Here is a 21,284-nt window from a genome sequence, read left to right as displayed (position 1 = left end):
CCCCTACCCCTGCCACTACCTCGCGCCCCCTCCCTCCACCGCCTGCTCCTCCAGCTGGGGAGAGAGGGGACTCTCTCCTGCGGCTCCCCCACCTTTGGCTCTTTGGGTTGGAGCAGTCTCTCCGGAAGGGGAGGGGGCTTGGCTTGCCTGGGCGAGGTGGGAGTGGAGGTCTCCAGCCATGGATGCTGTGCCTGGGAGGCAGCCTGAGCCCCAGCCCACATGGTGAGTAACCTGCCTCCGCCCTTCTGCCTGTCTGCCATCCCCACCCTCGCCTTTCCCCTGCAGAGCCTCCCCCAGCCCCATCCTCTCCCCCACCAAGCCCTCTACCCACCTTGCTCCGATCTCCCCCGTACCTTTTCAACTACCCCCCACCTTTGCCAGGGAAGCCAAAGAACCGGGGCAGAGAGGTCCTCACAGCAGGCAGGGAAGCGGGTGGCCTACGATTCTGCCCAGCCCCCGTCCAAGGACCCCCGCCTAGTGCCATCCATACTCGATACTTTGGGGTTCCAGGTTGGAAAAGTGGGACTCCCGCTAGGGGTGAGGACCCCAAACCCTGGGAGCGGCCCTTTATAAGAAAAGAGGGGTGGGGGAGCTCTGTGCCCCCAAAGCTTAGGAGCTGCTGGAAGATGCTGCCGAAGGGTGGGGGGTTGGGGGGCGGTGCTGGTGCCCCGGAGCCACTGGGCCGGGGAGCGGCGGGCAAAGAGGAGGGGCCTCCCTCGCCACTTCCCCCCTGTTTCTCCGCAGCCACTCAGGATGAGGGTCCGGCCCTGCCAGCCCGCGCTGGGGCACCCCCGCCCGGCCCCGGTCTAACTGCCCCCGCCCCCAGGCCTCGCCCGGCTCCCAGGCCCCCAGCCGGCTTCTCCAGCCCCAGGATGCGCTGAGCCACCGGGGGGCTGAGGCCGCGCCAACTACATGCATGTCCCCCGGGGGCAAGTTCGACTTTGACGACGGGGGCTGCTACGTGGGGGGCTGGGAGGCGGGGCGGGCACATGGCTACGGCGTGTGCACGGGGCCCGGCGCCCAGGGCGAATACAGCGGCTGCTGGGCGCACGGCTTCGAGTCACTGGGCGTCTTCACGGGGCCCGGCGGACACAGCTACCAGGGCCACTGGCAGCAGGGCAAGCGCGAAGGGCTGGGCGTGGAGCGCAAGAGCCGCTGGACGTACCGCGGCGAGTGGCTGGGCGGGCTGAAGGGGCGCAGCGGCGTGTGGGAGAGCGTGTCCGGCCTGCGCTACGCCGGGCTCTGGAAGGACGGCTTCCAGGACGGCTACGGCACCGAGACCTACTCCGACGGAGGTGCGGGGCCCTGCCCACTGTCTGTCTGCTCGTCCGCGTGCGCCTCCCCGCTGGCCTGCCCCGCTTATGCTTTCCCCATCCAGACGCCCCTGTGCTCCACTGTCGTCCTACACTCCCCCATCGATAAGCGCCCCTGCGCCCATCTTTCTGCCCTCTCCTGTCATCATCACACACGCCTTCCTCATTTGCCTGTTCCCTGCCTGTTTTTTCTCTCCCCCACATGCCTGCCCTCACCCCTTCCTTGTATGCCTGAGCCTTACATCCCGCCTCTCGGACCCTCATCACCCCGTCTGCCAGTCCCCCACGCTGCCCCCTCCACCTGTCCGTCCCTAGCGCCTCTGCTCTGCCTGTCCCCTCACATTTCCTCGGCCAGCTTGCCCCTGAGAGTTCTCTTTGCCTGCCATGTGTCATGTATACAGCCCCGTCACCCTGCCCCTCACGCCCTCTGGACCGCCTGTCCTGCGCACACCCCAGCCTGCCTGTCCCTTCCGCTTTCCCCTGTCTACTCGCACGTCCCTAACCCGTGCATCTCCTGCTACCTGCCAGTCTTCACTCGGCTTTTCCACACCTTGCGACCCAACTCCTAGAGCCCCTCCCCGACCTCCACGCCAACTGCCCTCAGCTCTCCCACCCGATTCTGAGGCTTCCAGGGGCGCATGGGGCTGGGGCTGCAAGGAACGGCAGGTCCTGACTCTTTCTCCCCCTCCTACTTCGCCCCCCGCAGGCACCTACCAGGGCCAGTGGCAGGCGGGGAAGCGCCACGGCTACGGGGTGCGCCAGAGTGTGCCCTACCATCAGGCGGCGCTGCTGCGCTCGCCCCGCCGCACCTCCCTGGACTCCGGCCACAGTGACCCCCCGACGCCGCCCCCGCCCCTGCCCCTGCCCGGCGACGAAGGAGGTAGCCCGGCCTCTGGCTCCCGGGGAGGCTTCGTGCTGGCCGGGCCCGGGGACGGTGACGGCGCGTCCTCCCGAAAGCGCACCCCCGCGGCCGGCGGGTTCTTCCGCCGCTCGCTACTGCTCAGCGGGCTCCGGGCCGGCGGGCGCCGAAGCTCCTTGGGCAGCAAGCGGGGCTCCCTGCGCAGCGAGGTGAGCAGCGAGGTGGGCAGCACGGGACCTCCGGGTTCCGAGGCCAGCGGGCCCCCGGCCCCAGCGCCGCCCGCCCTCATCGAGGGCTCGGCCACTGAGGTGTATGCGGGCGAATGGCGCGCCGACCGGCGCAGCGGCTACGGCGTGAGCCAGCGCTCCAACGGGCTACGCTACGAGGGCGAGTGGTTGGGCAACCGGCGGCACGGCTACGGGCGCACCACCCGCCCCGACGGCTCCCGCGAGGAGGGCAAGTACAAGCGCAACCGGCTGGTGCACGGGGGTCGCGTGCGCAGCCTCCTCCCTCTGGCCCTTCGCCGGGGCAAAGTCAAGGAGAAGGTGGACAGGGCGGTCGAGGGTGCTCGTCGAGCCGTGAGCGCTGCCCGCCAGCTCCAGGAGATCGCCGCTGCCAGGTGGGCACCCAGTGCAGAGCCCTAAGCTGGGTGAAGGGCAGAATGTACTCCGTGGATACGGAAGGGGGGCGTTGCTTAAAGGGGGACCTAGGACCTGGCAGTTGTAGCCCTGGGTATTTGTTGTGTTTATATCTGAGACTACAGGTGGACTTAGGTGTAACTGTGGGTGGCTGGGTATTTGAGGGAAGCCCTGTTAGACTATAAGTGTGTCTCAGTGTCTTTTGTAGGGAGTGTGTCATTGTTGTGTGTGGGAGTAGCAATGAGCGCTGCCTTGTGCCGGCCCAGAAAACCTCTTGGAGCTCAGACACGTTCCTAGTCTTCCTCGTCTTGTAGCTGATCCAGCCTCCAGGACTCTGCTGCTGGGAGCAACAGCCCCAGGCAGAGAGACAAGAGGTGTACATTCCTAACCACATCCAAGCCAGCCCACAGTCTGACAACATTTCAGCCTTAGGCCTGGGGAAGGTCTAGTTTGTACAGCTGATCTGGAAAGTGAAAGTGAAAGTCGCTCAGTTGTGTCCGACTCTTTGGACCCCGTGACTATACAGTCTATAGAATTCTCCAGGCCAGAATACTGGAGTGGGTAGTCCTTCCCTTCTCCAGGGGATCTTCCCGACCCAGGGATTGAACCCAGGTCTCCCACATTGCTGGCGGATTCTTTACCAGCTGAGCCACAAGGGAAGCCTAAGAATACTGGAGTGGGTAGCCTATCCCTTCTCCAGCGCATCTTCCCGACCCAGAAATCGAACCAGGATCTCCTGCATTGCAGGCGGATTTTTTACCAACTGAGTTATTAGGCAAGCCCACAGCTGATCTACCCACCTGAAAAAATAGTCCCTCTCAGCTCTGACTCCTCGGCCTCCCTTAACCCAGCTGATAAAGGTTGGAAGGAAGCAGACTTGCCTGTAAATGAAATTTTCTTTCTGTAAATCAGATTACATTTCATGCATCAGGAACCTCATTATCTCAAGCAGTGCAGTCCAGTAGGAATATAATGTAAGCCTAATACATAATTTTGAATCTTCTAGTAGCCATATGAAAAAAAAATAGGAAGAAACATGAAATGAATTTAAATAATATATCTTATTTAAACCAATGTATCCAAACTCTTATCATTTCAACCTAAAATAAGTATGAAATAATTAAGGAGAGATTTGTATATCACCCCCTCTTTTTTTTCTGAAATCTTTGAAATCCAGTATATATTTTGCACTTAGAGTACAACATTCAATTTGGACTAGCCTAATTTTAAGTGCTTAATGGCTTGTGACTGAAGAAAGCCAAAAATCTATTTGTAGTGAGTTCATAAGCTCCTAATTATACAATTACACATAGGAATTTTTAGATATTGTTTTTATTGAAAGGGGAGGGCACAGTTGAAGGATCTTGTTTGAAATCTGAGAGGGATTCAGAGGATGAAAGTCAAGATATGTCCAAACATGCTTGGGTGTGAAGTGTGTGTGTGTGTGTGTGTGTGTGTGTGTGTGTGTGTGTGAATGAATAGGTCATATCCAGAGTAGAAGCCTGAACCAGAGAATGTCTATGTCTATGTGTGGATATATGTGAGTTTCTGGATGGTTAGAGTCCAGGGCCTTGAGCCAGGGAAGGGGGAGGGCAGAGCACCAGGGAGCACTTTAGGCTCAATAGGGAGTGGCCATGTGCAAGAAAAACCCATCTCAGTAGCCAGAAAGATCAGGCAGTAGGAGGAAGCTGGTTGATCTCCCCAGCAACAGGCCTGGCAAACTTGATTGGCTGCTGGTTGCCATGGAACCAGCAGAGCCTCAGCGGCAGGTGCACATAGACTACATCATTCAGGTAGCCTGAGCCTGGCCTGACTCCTGAGCACAGACTAGGTCTACTGGCCAGGCTCTGACCAACCATACCCTCCAAAGTGAAAAGCACAGGCCCTTGTCAATGTTGCAGTTTCCTGGCCACCAACAGAACGCAATGCAACCCCAAACTGTGATCCTAATCCCCTGCCTTAAACTCTGAGACCAGCTCAGTTTCAGAACAGGGCTAAGCATACAGATCCTGAAAGCCACAAGACAGAAGAACAGGGTTATCTGAGATCCCTCCAAGCAGGTTCTAACAGTCCTTGACCGACTAGGTCTGAGGGGAGGAAGCTGACCATATCTCCCAAGGTATATAAAAAGCAAGTAGACCTAAGGTGACAGGGGACACCATGACCCTGATACCCAGATCACTTTCCCAGGCCAGATAAAACAAGCCCGGGGCCAGAGGGAGGCATAGGCCTTGATACATTCAAGCCCATGGCAAGTCTATCTGATTACGTTTACCTCTGGTCCTTCAGTCAGGATTACCTCTGCCTCTGATCCTACACCCTATCTTCAGTCAAGATTACAGAACTAATATAGCAATTAATAAGGCATCTATGAATAACAGCAGAGGGTAAAAGGGAGGGGAAAATTGAGGAAACATCTGACATCAGATGGAAAACTGAGAAATAACAAAAAGGAAAGGACTGATAATGCTTCAAGGTTACCTGTAACTAAGGAGCAAGGCTGGGCTTCCCTGGTGGCTCAGATAGTAAAGAATCTGCCTGCAATGCGGGAGACCTGGGTTCGATCCCTGGGTTGGGAAGACTCCCAGGAGGAGGAAATGGCTACCCAACCCAGTATTCTTGCTTGGGAAATCCCATGGACAGAGGAGCCTGGCAGGCCACAGTCCATGGGGTCACAGAGTTGGACATGACAGAACAACTAACACACAAGGAGCAGGGCAGGGTTGAAGGCTGGTTGTGGAAGAGAGATTAAGCGCTCACCCAGAAGCTATGATCACAATGGTGAGAAAGCATGCATGTTACCAGGGAGAGGGAATAGGTAGTGGCAGAAAGGGGAGACCCACCCAGTTCCAGAGCTCAGAAAGGAGGAGATGGGGTGAGGGGCAGTGACAGTGATCAGGGGTAGAGAAGGATGTGATAACAGAAGTGGCTGAAGAAAAGATTTTAAATTCTCATAACACAGGAGGTATCAACACAGCAAGGTGGCATAGCTTCTGAGCACCAAGCAGGTGAGCTGCAGAGAGGTGCTAAGAGCGTGAGGCCTCATTTGTCACTGGGAGGGAGCAGGACAGGAATGGAATAACAGGGCTGCAGGCAGCAGGGAGGGCCTGGCCCCTGCAGCTGGAGGAAGGGAAGTGTTACTATTGGGTGGAATGGCGGAGGGGTGCGAGAACGGGAAGGTGTGACAACAGCAAACACAGCCCAGGTATCGGAGAGGAAAGCAAAGGCCAGCTGCCCTGCCAGGCCGTGGAAGGGGAGCAGCTGCCAGAGGTGATCTCAGATCTGGGGGCTGTGACATGGTGGGTGGCGGGTTGGGAGGGAGATGGGTCAAGGGACTGGAGTAGGTCTATTAAGACCCTGTCCCCGGAACCCGACAGGGCAGCAGATGCCCTTCTCAAGGCAGTGGCAGCCAGCAGCGTTGCTGAGAAGGCTGTGGAGGCAGCTCGAATGGCCAAACTGATAGCCCAAGATCTGCAGCCAATGTTGGAAGCCCCAGGTAAGGCGGGGTAGGGGGTTGGCTTCCTGGGAGCTGGAGGGACCTGGGCTTGGAAAAGGGGGCAGTGAATCCCTGCAGGGGCCTGGGGATGGGAAAAGCCAGGATATGAGAGTCTAAGGGGACAGAGGGTGGGGACCAAGCCCAGTTGTTTGAGGACTAAAGTAGGCATTTGAGAAATAGAGTAATAAGGACTGGGGGTTGGGACCTGGCATTGAGAAGCTGTAAAGTTGGGGTACCAGAGTCCTGAGAGGTGACCAGACAGAGAGAGAAAATTGTATCTTTGGCAGCCCAAGGCTAGTTCAGCACGTCTGATTCATAGCTGTCCCTACCCCAGGCCGCAGACCCAGACAGGACTCCGAAGGTTCCGACACCGAGCCCCTGGATGAAGACAGCCCTGGGGTATACGAGAATGGACTGACCCCCTCAGAGGGCTCCCCTGAACTGCCCAGCAGTCCTGCCTCCTCCCACCAACCCTGGCGACCCCCTACCTGCCGGAGCCCACTGCCTTCTGGAGGGGACCGGGGTCCCTTCTCCAGCCCCAAAGCTTGGCCTGAGGAGTGGGGGGGCCCGGGTGAGCAGGCAGAGGAACTAGCTGGCTATGAGGCTGAGGATGAGGCTGGGATGCAAGGGCCAGAGCCCAGAGATGGCTCCCCACTCCTTGGAGGCTGCAGCGACAGTTCTGGAAGTCTTCGAGAGGAGGAGGGGGAGGATGAAGAGCCCTTTCCCCAGCTGAGCACCCCAGGGGGCTCGGAGTCAGAGCCTGCAGCTTTGCCAGTCCTGAGGGGCCTGTCCTTGAGGGGTCCTGAAGCCGGGTGCCTGGTGGAAGAGGCTGAGGAGGCTGCTGCAACGGAGAGGCCCGCCCAGCCGGTAAGAAACTCTTCTCGCCCCCGCCCTCCGCCCCACCCCACCACCTTGTGCCTTCTGAATCTCCCATCCTTTCTGGCCCTGCTATCCGTCAAAGTTTGGCCTATCATCACTTCCAGACCTCTCTCTGATCCCCTGTGGGGCTTTGATTTGCACTTGGCTTTCTTTTTGCCTACCCAGTCTTGGACTATATCCCACCTCAAAAAAATAGAAATAGAGAATTTTCAAGCTGGGAGGAACCTCCAAGACCTTCACATTCCAACTCCTTCACTTGACACATGGAGAAACTGAGGCCCAGAGCAGTTACAGTAACTCACCAAGGTTACAAATGAATAATTATCAGTCGAGCCAGAACATCTTCCCGTGCTCTCCTTTCACATCATTTCCACCCCCACCCCCACCTCCACACTTTCTCTCTTTGGTGCCCAGGAATAAAAAAGGAAAAGCTTGTTCCCTCCCTACCCTGACTCTCCCTCCCTCTCCAGGGAAGAAGGGAAATAGGGAAGGCAGAAAACTGGGAGGGTGGAGTTTCCCTAGAACCTTCTACCCTGATTGGACTCCAGGCCTTCTCCTGTTTCCTAGCAACCACATCCTCACCCCTTCATCCCTCTGCTTCACTGCAGTAAAGGCGCCTGCTGCCAACGTCTGCTACTAAGGCCAGGCACCTTCTGCCTGGGCCACGTGCTGCAGGGAGGGGAGAGGAGCGGAGGATGGGCTCACTTGATGGAGCCAGAGGGAAGGCAGGGCTCTGCCTGGGAGTAGAGGGCTGTTTTGCAATCCAAAGTAAAAGTTGGAGAGGTTGAGGAGGGGTGTCTGGGGCCCTTCTGCTTTGCCACCTCAGCCAGGGCAGGAGGTGGGACTCGTAGCTGCACCTGGTCCTCAGGCGCTGAGGCTGCCTTTTCCCCATCTCTCTAGGGAGCTGCCAACCCGCTGGTGGTGGGCGCCGTGGCCCTCCTGGACCTCAGCCTGGCATTCCTGTTCTCCCAGCTCCTCACCTGAGGCACCTGCCTGGCCTAGTTCCGGCTTTGGTCGCTGCCTCTTCACTCCTCTGACCTGCCTTTTTTCTCTTTTCCTCCCCCTGGTTGTTTTTTCCTCCTGTCTTTCTCTTCTCGCTTCCCTTTCTTTTCTGGCCCTCTCTGGTTTTAGCTCTTGCTTCTTCTTCCCCTCTCTCCTTTTAGATTCTCTCATTCCCTCTGGCTCTGTCTCTGTCTTTCCCGCTCCCTTTCCTACCCAACCCTTCTCTCTCTAGATTGTTTACATACGAAGGGCTTTTCTCGCTCAGAGTCTCTTCTCTGAGACACACAATTCCAAGTCAGACCATTGCCCCCACACCCTCCCTGCCTTTTCTTTAGACCTGAACTTGGATGAGGGTGGGGGTCTGGTGTCCTGAGGAGTCTCCTGGAAGCTGAGTGGAAAGGAAGAACGTGGGGAAGGGGTACACTTGATACTGGAGAAGACCGTCGACTGGGCAGGGCACTGGCCGTGCTGCCAGGATTCCCCGACCCAAGGAGCCTGGTGCCCCTCTGAGGCCTAGTGACAAATCTGGAAGGGATGCAGCCTCCATCTCTGACCTCGGAGGAGCCTATCTCACCTCCAAGGACTGAGCTAGGTTCTTACCAAACTCCATCCTTCCCTGAAGGAGATGAGAGAACTGAAAAGTAGAACAGCTCCCGAGCATCTTCTCCCTCTTTCCTTCCCCAACAGCCAGCCCCTCACCCAACCCCCTAGGGTGGCATGCCATGTCAAGAGCAATGTGTAAAGGAAAGATAAAGTCCCATGCAGCCAAGCCCACCTGCTGACCTCTCCCACCTTTCTCTCTCCCCCTAAAAGTTTATTTGGTTGGTCTGGACTCACGTGTGGCCTTTGATTAAATTCCTAAGGGACCTGAAGAAGACATTTCTACTGCAGAGGGTTAGGGGCACCTGAGCAAGGACCCCACTCCCCGACTCTGGCAGTAGTGGCGGGGGGGAGGCAGTTCTGGAAAATGAACCACACAGGAAAACAGGAACTCACAGGGCAGGAGAAGCTGGTCAGTAGTCTCTAAGTGGGTTAGATCCCTTCCCCCATCATCAGAATCTTGTGAACTGGAAAAACAACACCAAGGAGGGGATCAATCTCACACACTTTCCAGGTAGAGCAGAGAGGTGAGAGTCAAACCGGGGTGAGAGGTGGGTAGAGAGCCCTGTTGGAGGTTGTGGCTGATCCCTGGTACTAGCGTTTCCCCTGGGGACAGGAAGCCCTAGGAAGAGGGGGCTTGAGGGTCCCCAGGGGATCTTTCCTCCCTCCCCTGCATGAGGCAGAGGCAAGCTGCCTGCCAACCCCCTCCCTCAAGGAATGGCCTTGCCTGGGAATGCCCACCACACACAAACTCTTTTTTTTCTAGTCAAACTCTGTTTACTCCCTGGCCTGCCTCCCTCCCTCCTCCTCTCTCAAACTTTACTTCTGATTTCTATTTCATGGAATTTGGGATTGACGTTAAAACAACAGTGCCGCCAACACCAAGTCTTGCAGGAAAAAAAAATACAAAGAAATTTAACAAAAAAAAAAATATATTAATAAAAAAGTTCAAAAAAAAGGGGGGGGAATTGTCCTCTCCTTTGGGTGCGATGGATTCAAACCCAAACTCTCAGAAGCTCTCCAGTGAACGAGCCCTCTTGGGAAGTCCCAGGCCTGTTAGACAGTCTCGCCGCCCCGAAGTAGTTAAAAAGATCCTTCCCTTATACTCCAAATCAGAAAGGCCTAAGGTCAGAGGATTCAAGATTGCTCTGTAGTCTGCAGGGCGGCCCAGGAGGGGCGGGGTCCCGCGATAGGGGCGGGGAGAGAGAAGGATCAGACCAAGCCCCAACCTTCCTCGGGGCTAGGACCAGGAAGCGCTGGGGGGACAGGAGCGGAGTTGAGACTGAAGCCAGGTGAGGCTGGCGTCCTGGTGTGCGGAAGCTGACATCGCCTGAGAAGGGGACGGGGGTCTCTGAGAAAGAAGCAGCGCCGGGCTCTAGAAGGAAGGGAATAACTGAGCTAGTGATGGGAAGCCAGGTGGAGACCCGCCGTTGGGGGGGAAATAGGCGGGGTTCCAGCGCAGGCTCGGTAGCGACGGGTGCGGGGTGGGGCGAGGACGCATGCGTAATGGAGGTCTCGGGCGGCATTTGGGGACAGGGATCAGTTTTAGGGTGTCTTGGGACCCGGGCCCTCGGGAATTTGGTTAATTGCAAGCCTGTGCAGAAAAGGCCGGATGCTTACTGCCAGAGGGTTAAGGCCCTCTCCGTTTCCGGGCTCTGCCCGCCAGGATGGTGGCGTCCTCGCTGAAGCTTCAGGATCTAATCCAGGAGATTCGTGAGGCCAAGACCCAGGCCCAGGAGCGGGAGGTGATCCAGAAAGAGTGCGCCCACATCCGGGCCTCCTTCCGCGATGGGGACCCTCTGCACAGCCACCGCCAGCTGGCCAAACTGCTCTACGTCCACATGTTAGGCTACCCCGCCCACTTTGGACAGGTACTGGGCGTGGATGCCTCCCGTCCGAGTTGGATGAGAGAAGCTAGTGGGGCACGGTAGCGAACACCACCCCCTCACTTACTTGTTTCTCGATTTCTTTATTCTCCGGAGTTTCTGGGCCCTCACAGGGTGTACCGCAGATCTCCTTGCCCTTTACCACCCCAACTGGTCATCAGATGGACCGAACCCCTCATTCTCTGGCCAGCGCCATTCAAGGCCCCTCCTTTCTCCTCCCATTCTTCCGTTTCCTTGAAACTAACTGAATCTCCTAAACCTCTATTCATGTTGAACGGGGCGGTCCTGGGGTATGCTGCCCCCACAGGTTAATCTGGTGTAAAGGAGAACCAAAAGCCACGCTAGTGCCTCTGGTTTCACCCCTACCCCTTCCTGGTCTGCCCCCTTCCCTGTAGATGGAGTGCCTGAAACTGATCGCCTCCCCCAGGTTCACAGACAAGAGGGTGGGCTACCTGGGGGCCATGCTTCTACTGGATGAGAGGCAGGATGCCCACCTGCTCATTACCAACAGCATCAAGAAGTGAGAGGGTTCTGGGAAGCACTTGGAATCAGGGAGATGGGAGAGTGGGGAACTGGGAAATCCCAGGGGGTTGCCTGCTGTAGGTACTGGAGGACTGGACTTCTCAGAGGCTTGACTGACTGTCCTCCCCAAACTCTGCAGTGACCTGAGCCAGGGAATTGAGGCTGTCCAAGGCCTAGCCTTGTGCACACTGAGTGCCATGGGCTCTGCTGAGATGTGCCGGGACTTGGCCCCGGAGGTGGAGAAGCTGCTCCTGCAGCCCAGCCCCTATGTGCGCAAGAAGGTGAGACAGCAGGTCCTAGGCTCTTGCTCCTGCACAAACTGTCCTGTCTGCCACATGATAGAGGTGGGGGATTCCATCCTGGCAGACCCTCGCCCTCTCTGAGCCCTCTGACCTCTGCAGGCTGTTCTGACTGCAGTACACATGATCCGGAAGGTCCCTGAACTCTCTGACATCTTCCTCCCACCCTGTGCCCAGCTGCTTCATGAACGCCACCATGGTAAGGCCACGGGGCTCCTCGTCCACTTGCCTCAGCTCTGGCTGTGGGAAAGGGAGCCCGAGGACAGGAACAGTAGCTCCCAGGTGAAGGGCAGCACGTGCATGCAAACACGCACACAGTAGACTCCCCTGTGCCCTGTCCACCATTGGCTCCCTCGCCCTGACCCAGGCATCCTGCTGGGCACTGTCACGCTGATCACCGAGCTCTGCGAACGAAGCCCTGCAGCCCTTCAGCACTTTCGAAAGGTGGGCTGGTGAAGGGGTGGGCCCCGGGCCAGGAGAAGGGCAGTGGGGTTGGAGGGAGCTGAAGGGAGAGAGGATTAGGAAGAATGCCCAGGTCAGGCTCTGCCCTCCCTCCAGGTGGTACCCCAGCTGGTGCACACCCTCCGGACTCTGGTGATGACAGGATGCTCCACAGAACACAGCGTGTCTGGAGTCAGCGACCCATTCCTGCAGGTGGGCTGATCCTTCCCTGCTGTATCCCTGGAACAAAAAGCTTAGGCATCCCATGGCCAGTGGTCCCCTCCCAGACAATACTTTGGTTCATCAGTAACTTGGCCAGGAGGGTGGCAGGCACCAGGTCATCCCAGGTCCAGTGTGGGGAGGGGGAGTGCCTGAAAACTAGAAAATCCAACTTGGTAACAATTTTTTTTTTTTTTTCAAAAGACTGTCCCCAGATCTCCTGGCCTCACTCACCTCTGAACCCTCCCAGGGCCCAAGGGGACAGAGGAGGCTGGGAGGGGGGACTGCAAGGAGGCTGTTGGGAGCCAGCCAGACCCCTCACAGTGCTCTCAACGTTGGATTTCTCTCCTCAGCCCCTTACCCCCAACTTTTATTTAACCCAATTTCAGGTCCAGATACTTCGTCTGCTTCGGATTCTGGGCCGGAACCACGAAGAGAGCAGTGAGACCATGAATGACTTGCTGGCCCAGGTGGGGGTGGGGGCCTGGGTTATGGGTGTTGCTCTGTGATCCCACTGGCCTGAGCGTCCCTCCCATGACCACTCCCCCTGCAGTGGCCAAATGATCATGTCTCCATTTCTTTCTGGACTGTGATCTCTCCTGAGGTCAGGGACACAGTCTGTTACAGTGCAGTAGTCCCTGGCACATAGTTGGGGGGGGCGGGGGTGGAGGGGATGGATAGACTTTTGTAAGCTATTTGAGGGATGACATGAGAAAAGGGTGGAGCCCCTTAGAGCTTCTCTCCCATCCACGCAGGTAGCCACAAATACTGACACCAGCCGAAATGCGGGCAATGCAGTTCTGTTTGAGACGGTGTTGACTATCATGGACATCCGCTCTGCTGCGGGCCTAAGGGTACCTTCCCCGAGGCCCCTCCCCTGGGCCCCTCCCACCCACTCCAGCCGGGCAGACAGGTCCTGTTCTCCGGTTTCTCCTCCCTGCCCTGGGCACCCTGTGCCAGGCAGTCCCCACTGCTGAATGAGCAGGCTGCTCCTTCCCTGACTCCCAACCTCTGCCTCCCATAGGTTCTAGCTGTCAACATTCTTGGCCGCTTTCTACTCAACAGTGACAGGAACATTAGGTAATAGGCCCAGGTGTCTGGCAGGGCTGTGCCACTGAGCCCTTGACCCTCTGCCCTCCTTCTTCCAGAATCTCCGGATTCACCAGCCCCTTATTTCCATACCCAGGGCAGGACGGGTGGGGAGAGGGCTGACGGCCAGGGTATGCTAAGGACCCTCGTGCTCTGACCAGATATGTGGCGCTGACGTCCTTGCTGAAGCTGGTGCAGTCTGATCACAGTGCCGTGCAGCGGCACCGGCCCACCGTGGTAGAATGTCTGTGGGAACCTGACGCCTCCCTCAGCCGGTAAGCAGGGCAGAGGAACCATAGTGAAGAGTAGAGGGCCCAAACCCCAGGCCAGGTCAGCAGCTGGAGAAAGGGGACTACGGAGACAGGTGCCTGGGAAAGGGGGGCCCCAAGGAATGTCATGGGGTGACTTGGGAGACCTTGTCTAAACACACGTTTCTTCTCCAGGCGGGCCCTGGAACTGAGCCTGGCCCTGGTGAATAGCTCCAACGTGCGAGCCATGACCCAGGAGCTGCAGGGCTTTCTGGAGGCCTGCCCCCCTGATCTACGGCCCGACTGTGCCTCTGGCATCCTACTGGCAGCAGAGAGGTGAGGGGATGGGTGCCCAGGAGGCAGAGAGGGTGGAATCCAGGGAGGGTCATCGCCAGGACTAAAGAGCCATGATGTGCCATAGGTTTGCCCCAACCAAGCGGTGGCACATAGATACCATCCTCCGTGTGCTGACGACGGTGAGGCAGGGGCAGGGCTGAGAGCTGGGTGGGAGCGGGCAGGGTTCACCACGCTGACCCAGCCACATTCACCCCTCCAGGCAGGCACCTATGTGCGCGATGATGCAGTGGCCAACCTGATCCAGCTGATTGGGGGTGCCCAGGAGCTCCACGCCTACTCTGTGCGCCGCCTCTACAGCGCCCTGGCTGAGGACATCTCCCAGGTACTGCTCCTTCCACCAGGCGCAGGGCTGCCCACCCCTCTCATCCCTTCCTGGGCTCCCTGCTCCATACACCAGATTCCCAACTGTTTTTCCCCTAGAGTCACAGCTCTGTCTCTCTCTCTTTTATCCTCACAGCTTTCTACTTGGTAGAGTCACTGAAGGACAGAGCCCTGCTCATAGTTAGAACACCCGGACTTCTGTCCTGGTTCTGTTACTGTCTGTGCAACCACAGATGACTCACTGAACTTTCTTCATACTGGGTCTACTCAGCATTCTACCCTGCCTACCTCCCAGAGCTGTCTTGATCAAACGGGATATAGATAAAAGCTCTTTTTGCATGTATTAGTTCTTATTACTACCTTGAATGCTGAGTGAATTCACAGATGCCAACCAATAACCAATATGCCAATACTGCTTTCCATGTTACTTTAGTAGGCTAGGCAGAAACCACCCACCCCTTCAAGGGAGGACCCCCTCACTCCATCCTCACTGCACCCCTTGTGCTTAGGCCATGGCGGGGGGAAGCGGGGTTGTTTTGTTTTTGGTATTTCTTTCTGAGTTTTATCCTACAGTACTTCTAAAAACTGAAACAGTTGATTTACACTACTTAGTTTCAGGCGTACAACAAAGGGATCCTTATAAGATTATTATTTTTCTAGTGTGGATCATTTTTAAAAAATCTTTATTGAATTTGTTACAATATTGCTTCTGTTTTATATTTTTGTTTTTTTGGCCCTGAGGTATGTGGGATCTGAGCTCCCCAACCAGGAATCAAACACATACCCTCTGCATTGGAAGGCAAAGTCTTAACGACTGGACTGACAGGGAACTCCCAAGATTATTTTCCATTATAGATTATTACAAGATATTGAGTGTACAGTAAACCCTTGCATATTTATTTTATATATAGTAGTTTGTATCTGTTTATCTCCATATTCCTAATTTATCCTTCCCATCCCTCCCCCCATTGGTAACCATAAGTTTGTTTTCTATTTCTGTGATTGTTTCTGTTTTGTGTATGGATTCATTTGTATTATCTTTTAGATTCCTCACAGAAATGTTGTCATACTGTTTGTCTTTCTCTGGCTTATTTCACTTAGTATGATGATCATGAGATCTGTTGTAGGCCATGTAGTTCTTATACTTGGCCACTAGAGGGCAGAGGAAGCCCAGGAGCCAGGACAGAGCCCGCAACTAACACAACTGCTCATAACTGCTCGCTGTGCCAAGGCCCTTCCCTTTCCCCACCCCTGCAAACTCCACTATCTCTGCACTGCCTAAAAGGATGTCACGGGGTCTGGAAGTGAGGAAAGGACCCAGATGCCGGCCCAGCATGTTTCTCATCCCCCACAGCAACCACTGGTGCAGGTGGCAGCCTGGTGCATTGGGGAATACGGAGACCTCCTGCTGGAGGGGACCTGTGAGGAAACTGAGCCCCTGCAGGTGGGTCCTGCGTTGGGGTACACTGAGGAGGGACATGTGAGGGGAGTCAGGGCCGGTCCCAGGATCACTCTGTGTGCCCCCCGGAAGGTGGAGAAAGAGGAGGTGTTGGCACTGCTGGAAAGGGTGCTGCAGTCCCAGATGTCCCTGCCAGCCACCAGGGGATATGCCCTCACGGCCCTCATGAAGCTCAGCACCCGGCTCCATGGGGACAACAAGTAAGACTGGGTCCCTGCCCCTCCCACAGAGCCTCTTCTTGGTACCTCCAGCGAGAGCTTTCCCTTCACCATGCCCCCCGCTACTGAGTTTCCCTCCAGGCCTGCACCTCCATCCCCAGCCCCCTGTCCTTAGGTCCTTCCTTTTTGAGCCAAGTATCGTGGGTCTCTCCCTGCTCTGTGGGGGCCTCTTCCTTCCCTGCCACATCCTAGAGGTGAAGGGCAGGGCAGATGGCCAGTCCCAGTCACGGACCACCCTGTGGCCCAGCCGCATCTGCCAGGTGATGTCCATCTATGGGAGCTGCCAGGACGTGGAGCTGCAGCAGCGGGCGGTGGAGTACAACGCCCTCTTCCGGAAGTACGACCACTTGAGGTGCGCCGCTGACGGTGTGGGACCCAACCCCCAGCTCGCTCCCTATGGCCCTTTCTGGGTGCAGGGTCACAGCCTTACCTGTGCCCACCCACAGTTCATGGACGCTAAGTGGGCTTCCCACCCTCCTTGTTCATCTGAAAGCCAGAAAGACTCTTCTGTCTTAGGAAATCAGAGGGGCATTTCTGACCCACCATGAGCCCAGGTCTCTCATATTCTTACCCCTCCTCCCACACCTCTTGTGAAAAGCCCAGGGTCTACCCAGAGGGGTACACCTGCCTTCTTCCTCTCAGGGCTGCCGTCCTGGAAAAGATGCCTCTTGTGGAGCGGGGTGGCCCTCAGGTCGATGAGGAAGCAAAGGAAAGCAAAGAAGTAGCCCAGCTTTCGGAAGCAGCCCCTGTCCCCACAGAGACCCAGGTGAGAGGGCCAGGGGAGCCCTGGGGGAAGAGCATGGTCCAGCTTCCATACCCAGCCCTGACCCTTCTGCCCTCTCCAGGCCTCAAAGCTCTTGGATCTGTTGGATCTCCTGGATGGCCCTTCTGAGAATGCCCAGCACCCTCCCCCTCTGGATCCCACCCCAGGAGACACTTTGATACACCTCCTTGACCTTCCCTGCGCTCCCCTACCCCCTGGTAAGCCTCAGCAAAAGGGAGATGTCTTAAAGAAGGGGCAGTGGAGATAGGTGCTTCCCCCTCTAAGCTGAGGCCTGAGATTCGAAGTCCCTCTTCCCTGCTGTGTGCTACCATCACATCCCCATCTTAGTAAAAGGATTCATTAGATCAGACCAGTTCCCTCCTGGACACCCTCCAGTGCCGTCCTTTGTTCAGGTTTCTTAGTTCTGGCCCGGGGTCCTGCTTCCTCCCTGCCCATCTCACAGGCTTTCCCACTACCTGCTCCACTGGCCCCCTCTCAACTCTGAGGTCCTCTCACCTCAAGCCCTTGGTGTTCATTTTCTTTTCACATGGAATGTTTTTTCCCCAGCACATTAAAATAACTGGCTCATTCTCCCATCTTCAGTCTCAGCTAAAATGTCAGATACTTCCCCTCCCTCTCCTCCTTAAGTTAGTTCCCCCCACAGGTTATTTCCTTCAGAGCACCAGTTACAGACTGTGATTGTTTTCTTGTTTATTGTTTTTCTCTCCTAAGCTGTGAGCTCCACTGGGGACCTCATCTTGTCCACTCGATCACTAGCATCTGGAGCAGTTCCCTGCACCCAGTGGGCGCTCATTTAATTTTTCTTGCATGAAAGAATGAACTGTTATCTTCAGCCCATATACTGAGTCACTTCTCTCTCCCTACTGTAGCTCCCATCCCAAATCTCAAAGTATTTGAGCGTGAAGGACTTCAGCTGAATCTTTCTTTTGTTCGACCCCCTGGAACCCCTACTTTGCTGTTAATCACTGTCACTGCCACCAACACCTCAGGGGGTGACGTCACCCACTTCATCTGCCAGGCGGCTGTGCCTAAGGTTTGTAGAAGACCAGGACTCAGAGGTAGCCTGGATACTCCAGGAGAAAAAGCCACTAAGTAGGGGAGGTGCTGGGGGTGGAGGGAGGGTGAGATGAGAAGGGAGTGACTGCAGAGAAAGGCACCTGGGGAGTCGCGGGAAGAGGGTTTGAAACTGTTGGGTGTGGAGTGGTTGCCTGAGCCAGCCAGCTGCCTTATGTGTGCTCTGTCCAACCTCCTGTGTTTAGAGTTTCCAGCTGCAGCTACAGGCCCCCAGTGGAGACACTGTTCCAGCCCAGGGTGGCCTTCCGATGACCCAGCTGCTCAGAATCCTCAATCCTAACAAGGTGAGCTCCAGGAGCCCCTTGAGGCTAAGACCTAGGCCAGGGAGGAGTCATCTGTGCTTACCCTGGTCTTCACTCTCCTGTTCCTAGGCCCCCTTGCGGTTGAAGTTGCGCCTCACCTACGACCACTTTGGCCAGTCGGTACAGGAAATCTTTGAGGTGAACAACTTGCCTGTGGAGACATGGCAGTAACTCAGCCTCCACTCAGAGCCTGAAATCCTCCTGTGTCCCCAAATCAGGAGCCCCAGCTACTTGGATCCATATCTGAGGGTGACCAGCAGGTGGCACTCTGATCCTGTCCTTGCTGCTGCAGAACTGGGGTGGGGGGAACCCCACAAATGATGAAAGCCCAATAAAGCCCTAGGGGGCAAAGCCATTATTTGAGGTAGAAAATGTATGTGAATAACAGCCAGGGAAGAGCCTTCTTATACAGGAAGTAGGTATCTTGCCCTAAGCCTTTGGAACTGGTTTCAACAAAGGAAGGTTTTCCTTCTACCCCCGTTCTGGCTGGGGAGCAGATGTGCCCCTAAACCTCCACAGGAGGCACTCTACTCTCTAGGCACAGGGCCAGTGTCAAACCAGAAGTTCTAGATTTCTAACAGGAATCCTCACCAGCTTCCCCAAGCTGCTGCTGTTCCCTGTAGCCCGGGGCAGGGAAATCCCTGCTGCCTCCCCTCCTCTCTAACTCAGCTGTAAGGCAGTTTAGGAGCCGCTGGCAGAATCAATGGCATCGACCAAGGGAGGGGGGTGGCAAGGGATTTTCCTGTGCTTAACTACTGATCACGGCTAAGTGGAAATCCTATAAACACGAGCGGAAATCAATGGAGGCTGCTTAGCGGCCAGGGGAGAGGGGCGGCCCACAGATTGCATCTGACGGATGAGGGAGAGGAGGCAGCCAGGGAAGGCTCCAGGAAGGATAGCGGAGGGTAGGGTGAAGGAACAGACAGAGCTGGAGCGAGAGGGGTCACTGTGGGAAGGGGAGCCAGAAGGGAAGAGGCACGGTGAGCCCAGGAATGAAGCTCCTCAGCCCCGTTGTCATGTCCAGATCTCCAGTCCCCTAAGGCTGCTCTTTGGAGCCGTACACTTCTAGCAGGCGCTGGTAGTCCTGGGGCCGGAAGCGCTGCAGGTACACAATCAGCTTGGCAGGTGCCTTCTCCTGTGCCAGCACACCTACAGGCAAAAGGAGAATGAGGAGAGAGCCAGACAGGCGCAGATACTGTGCCTCTCCCTGCCCACGCAGCGGGACCCCAGGTTGTTTCCAAGGCAGCACTGGGATTCCGAACGCCTGCCAACCAGCTTAGCTAACCCACCAGCCTACTCTCTGATTGGCCTGGGGAAGCGGGGCCGAAGAGGGCCACTTGAGGCAGAAGTGGGCCTAGGAAGCCAAGCACGAGCCTCTCCTCTGGCAAGGAGAAGTGGCGAAGGGCACTCAGGCGCCAGGAAGACAGAGGGTGCCTCAATAGTAACTCATTTCAGTTACTGCTCCTGCCCCCCAGTCAAGATTAAAGCCTCTCCAGGCAGGCCAAAGCTCATTAGCTTGGTAATGAAGCACATGCAGAGATGCACACACAGAGAGAAACCAAGGGGTGTAGAAAGGAGAAGCAGCTACAGCCATGAATGAGGTGGGATTTGCAGAGAATTCTAGCCTCTGTGGTGCGGAGCCACAATTAGCCAGTGTCTGATTGTTAGTGCCTGGCAGCATGCTGGGCCGATAGCAGGGAACTCAGTGTAGGTTTGCTGAGGAGGCAAGAACAACATTCCAGGGCTGTAAGGCCCCGCGGGATGCACAACCCTGTACTTGCATGGATGAACTGTACAGGGGAGCTAACCTGGGAACAGAACTAAACTGCCAACATTCGCCCCGCTCTCTGTCACATGGGAACAACATTCTTGACTTTTACTCAAGCCAGTAGGACCAATGAGGATTTCATTATAAAAATCAGAGGACAGGAGTTGGGGGGAGAAAGGATGGATGGAAAGATTGAAGAAGAGAGCTGACAAATGGAATCGAAAGACACCTGGAGTGGCTAGAGGGATGAGAATGACATGAGCCAATGGCTGGGAAGGATTAGAGATACATGGAAGGATTCAATGCAGGTTAGACAGCTACTGTAAAAGAAGGAACCAGATTTGATAGAGCCCTGAGAAAACTGGGTCCTCTAGAAAACTGCTAAAATAATTCCTCTTAAAGAAATAGCCTCGAGACGTCCCCCGACAGTTGGCCCAGTGGGTACACTCAGAAGAACAAAGGAAGTACAGAGGAGCGTGTCTCCCTCACCAAGCAGGCTGCTGAGGTGGTGGATCTTCTCCAGGGCAGCTGGGACTTCAGCCTCCTTGTCCACCAGCGCCTCTACCTCACCCACAGCGTAGCCAAAGTCAGCTGTATCCAGGTCCACCCTGAGCAGCCGCTCCTCTCCGTCAGCTCCGGACAGCACCAGTTTCCAGGCACTGCGCTTCGTCACAAAACTAGCTACTAACTGCAGCCCCAAGGGGCCCAACACAGCAGCCACGCCCCCAGCCCCCGGGACCACAGCCCCCAGCACCTCACACAGCTGGACCACAATTGAAGGCTCAGCTGTGAGTTCCGTGTACTCAGTGTGGGGTCCTGAGACACTTGCCGCTCCGGGACATTTGAGCTCCCATCCACTGCCTTCTCGCTGTCGGAGCCAGTAATCAGCTCGCATGAGGCTCAACTCAGGGGTGTCGTAGTAGCTGTCTCGAAAAGTGACTCGGTGCTCCAGGGTACCCCCCAACTCCTGCAGCCGCTCCTCTGTGCCGGGCCCGGGAACGAACTTTCGCTCCACTTCAATCAGGCCCTGGGCCATGCTACCTGCAATCAGTCAATCAACAAACACTGATGAGCTCCCGAAGATCCCTCCCCGCGGAAGAACTTGTGAGGGGCACACACCGTCGCAGGGCTGTCTGTAGGGGGTCCTTCCTCCTTCTGTGATGGATGGCCCTGTCTGTCTCTGATGTTTTTAACGGCTCAGCAACAGGCACAGGTCTCCAGTTAGATCCCTTCTGCTGCTGATGTCCAAAATCCAAAGGATTCCCTGGGAAATCCAAAGGGCTCTCTAGAAAGCAAGCCGTGTAGCGGGTGTCCTTTCAACGCCCCTCCCTCGACATATGCTACCCCGGGAGTACGGCTACTCACTGCAGGAGATGACCCCGCCCGATCCCCCTAGGGCACCGACCCCCGGAGCCTCGGGTCTCACCTGAAAGCCCAAGGGTCTCCCTCTCGCGGGACCTGGAGTAAGGGGAAGGAAGCCCACGCCACGCCCGCGAGGAATGCCGGAAGC

At 56.3% G+C, this 21,284-nt stretch overlaps 3 protein-coding genes across 3 annotated transcripts; 2 read left to right on the top strand and 1 right to left on the bottom strand.

The window, feature by feature from the left end:
• The first annotated feature begins 916 nt into the window (after positions 1–916).
• JPH4 (junctophilin 4) lies at positions 917–8,169 on the top strand. The gene is made up of 5 exons (XM_068966010.1): positions 917–1,295; positions 2,020–2,791; positions 6,188–6,306; positions 6,641–7,173; positions 8,086–8,169. The coding sequence occupies exons 1-5, from the start codon at positions 917–919 to the stop codon at positions 8,167–8,169; spliced, it is 1,887 nt and encodes a 628-aa protein (XP_068822111.1).
• A 1,861-nt stretch (positions 8,170–10,030) lies between these two features.
• On the top strand, positions 10,031–18,321 carry AP1G2 (adaptor related protein complex 1 subunit gamma 2). The gene is made up of 22 exons (XM_068962662.1): positions 10,031–10,079; positions 10,454–10,658; positions 11,069–11,193; positions 11,335–11,476; positions 11,597–11,693; positions 11,862–11,938; positions 12,053–12,148; positions 12,544–12,624; positions 12,910–13,008; positions 13,179–13,234; positions 13,405–13,518; positions 13,687–13,827; positions 13,913–13,967; positions 14,048–14,170; positions 15,524–15,613; positions 15,701–15,828; positions 16,094–16,198; positions 16,489–16,612; positions 16,692–16,827; positions 17,500–17,663; positions 17,890–17,988; positions 18,076–18,321. The coding sequence occupies exons 2-22, from the start codon at positions 10,455–10,457 to the stop codon at positions 18,175–18,177; spliced, it is 2,358 nt and encodes a 785-aa protein (XP_068818763.1). The 5' UTR covers positions 10,031–10,079; position 10,454; the 3' UTR covers positions 18,178–18,321.
• THTPA (thiamine triphosphatase) lies at positions 17,349–21,284 on the bottom strand. The gene is made up of 3 exons (XM_068962677.1): positions 21,201–21,284; positions 20,264–20,815; positions 17,349–19,155 (listed from the first exon to the last, which is right to left on the bottom strand). The coding sequence occupies exons 2-3, from the start codon at positions 20,808–20,810 to the stop codon at positions 19,043–19,045; spliced, it is 660 nt and encodes a 219-aa protein (XP_068818778.1). The 5' UTR covers positions 20,811–20,815; positions 21,201–21,284; the 3' UTR covers positions 17,349–19,042.

Source organism: Capricornis sumatraensis, chromosome 2, assembly GCF_032405125.1.
Source record: "Capricornis sumatraensis isolate serow.1 chromosome 2, serow.2, whole genome shotgun sequence".
In the NCBI taxonomy this organism is placed as follows: Eukaryota; Metazoa; Chordata; class Mammalia; order Artiodactyla; family Bovidae; genus Capricornis; species Capricornis sumatraensis.
This window is presented reverse-complemented; position numbering and strand designations above follow the sequence as displayed.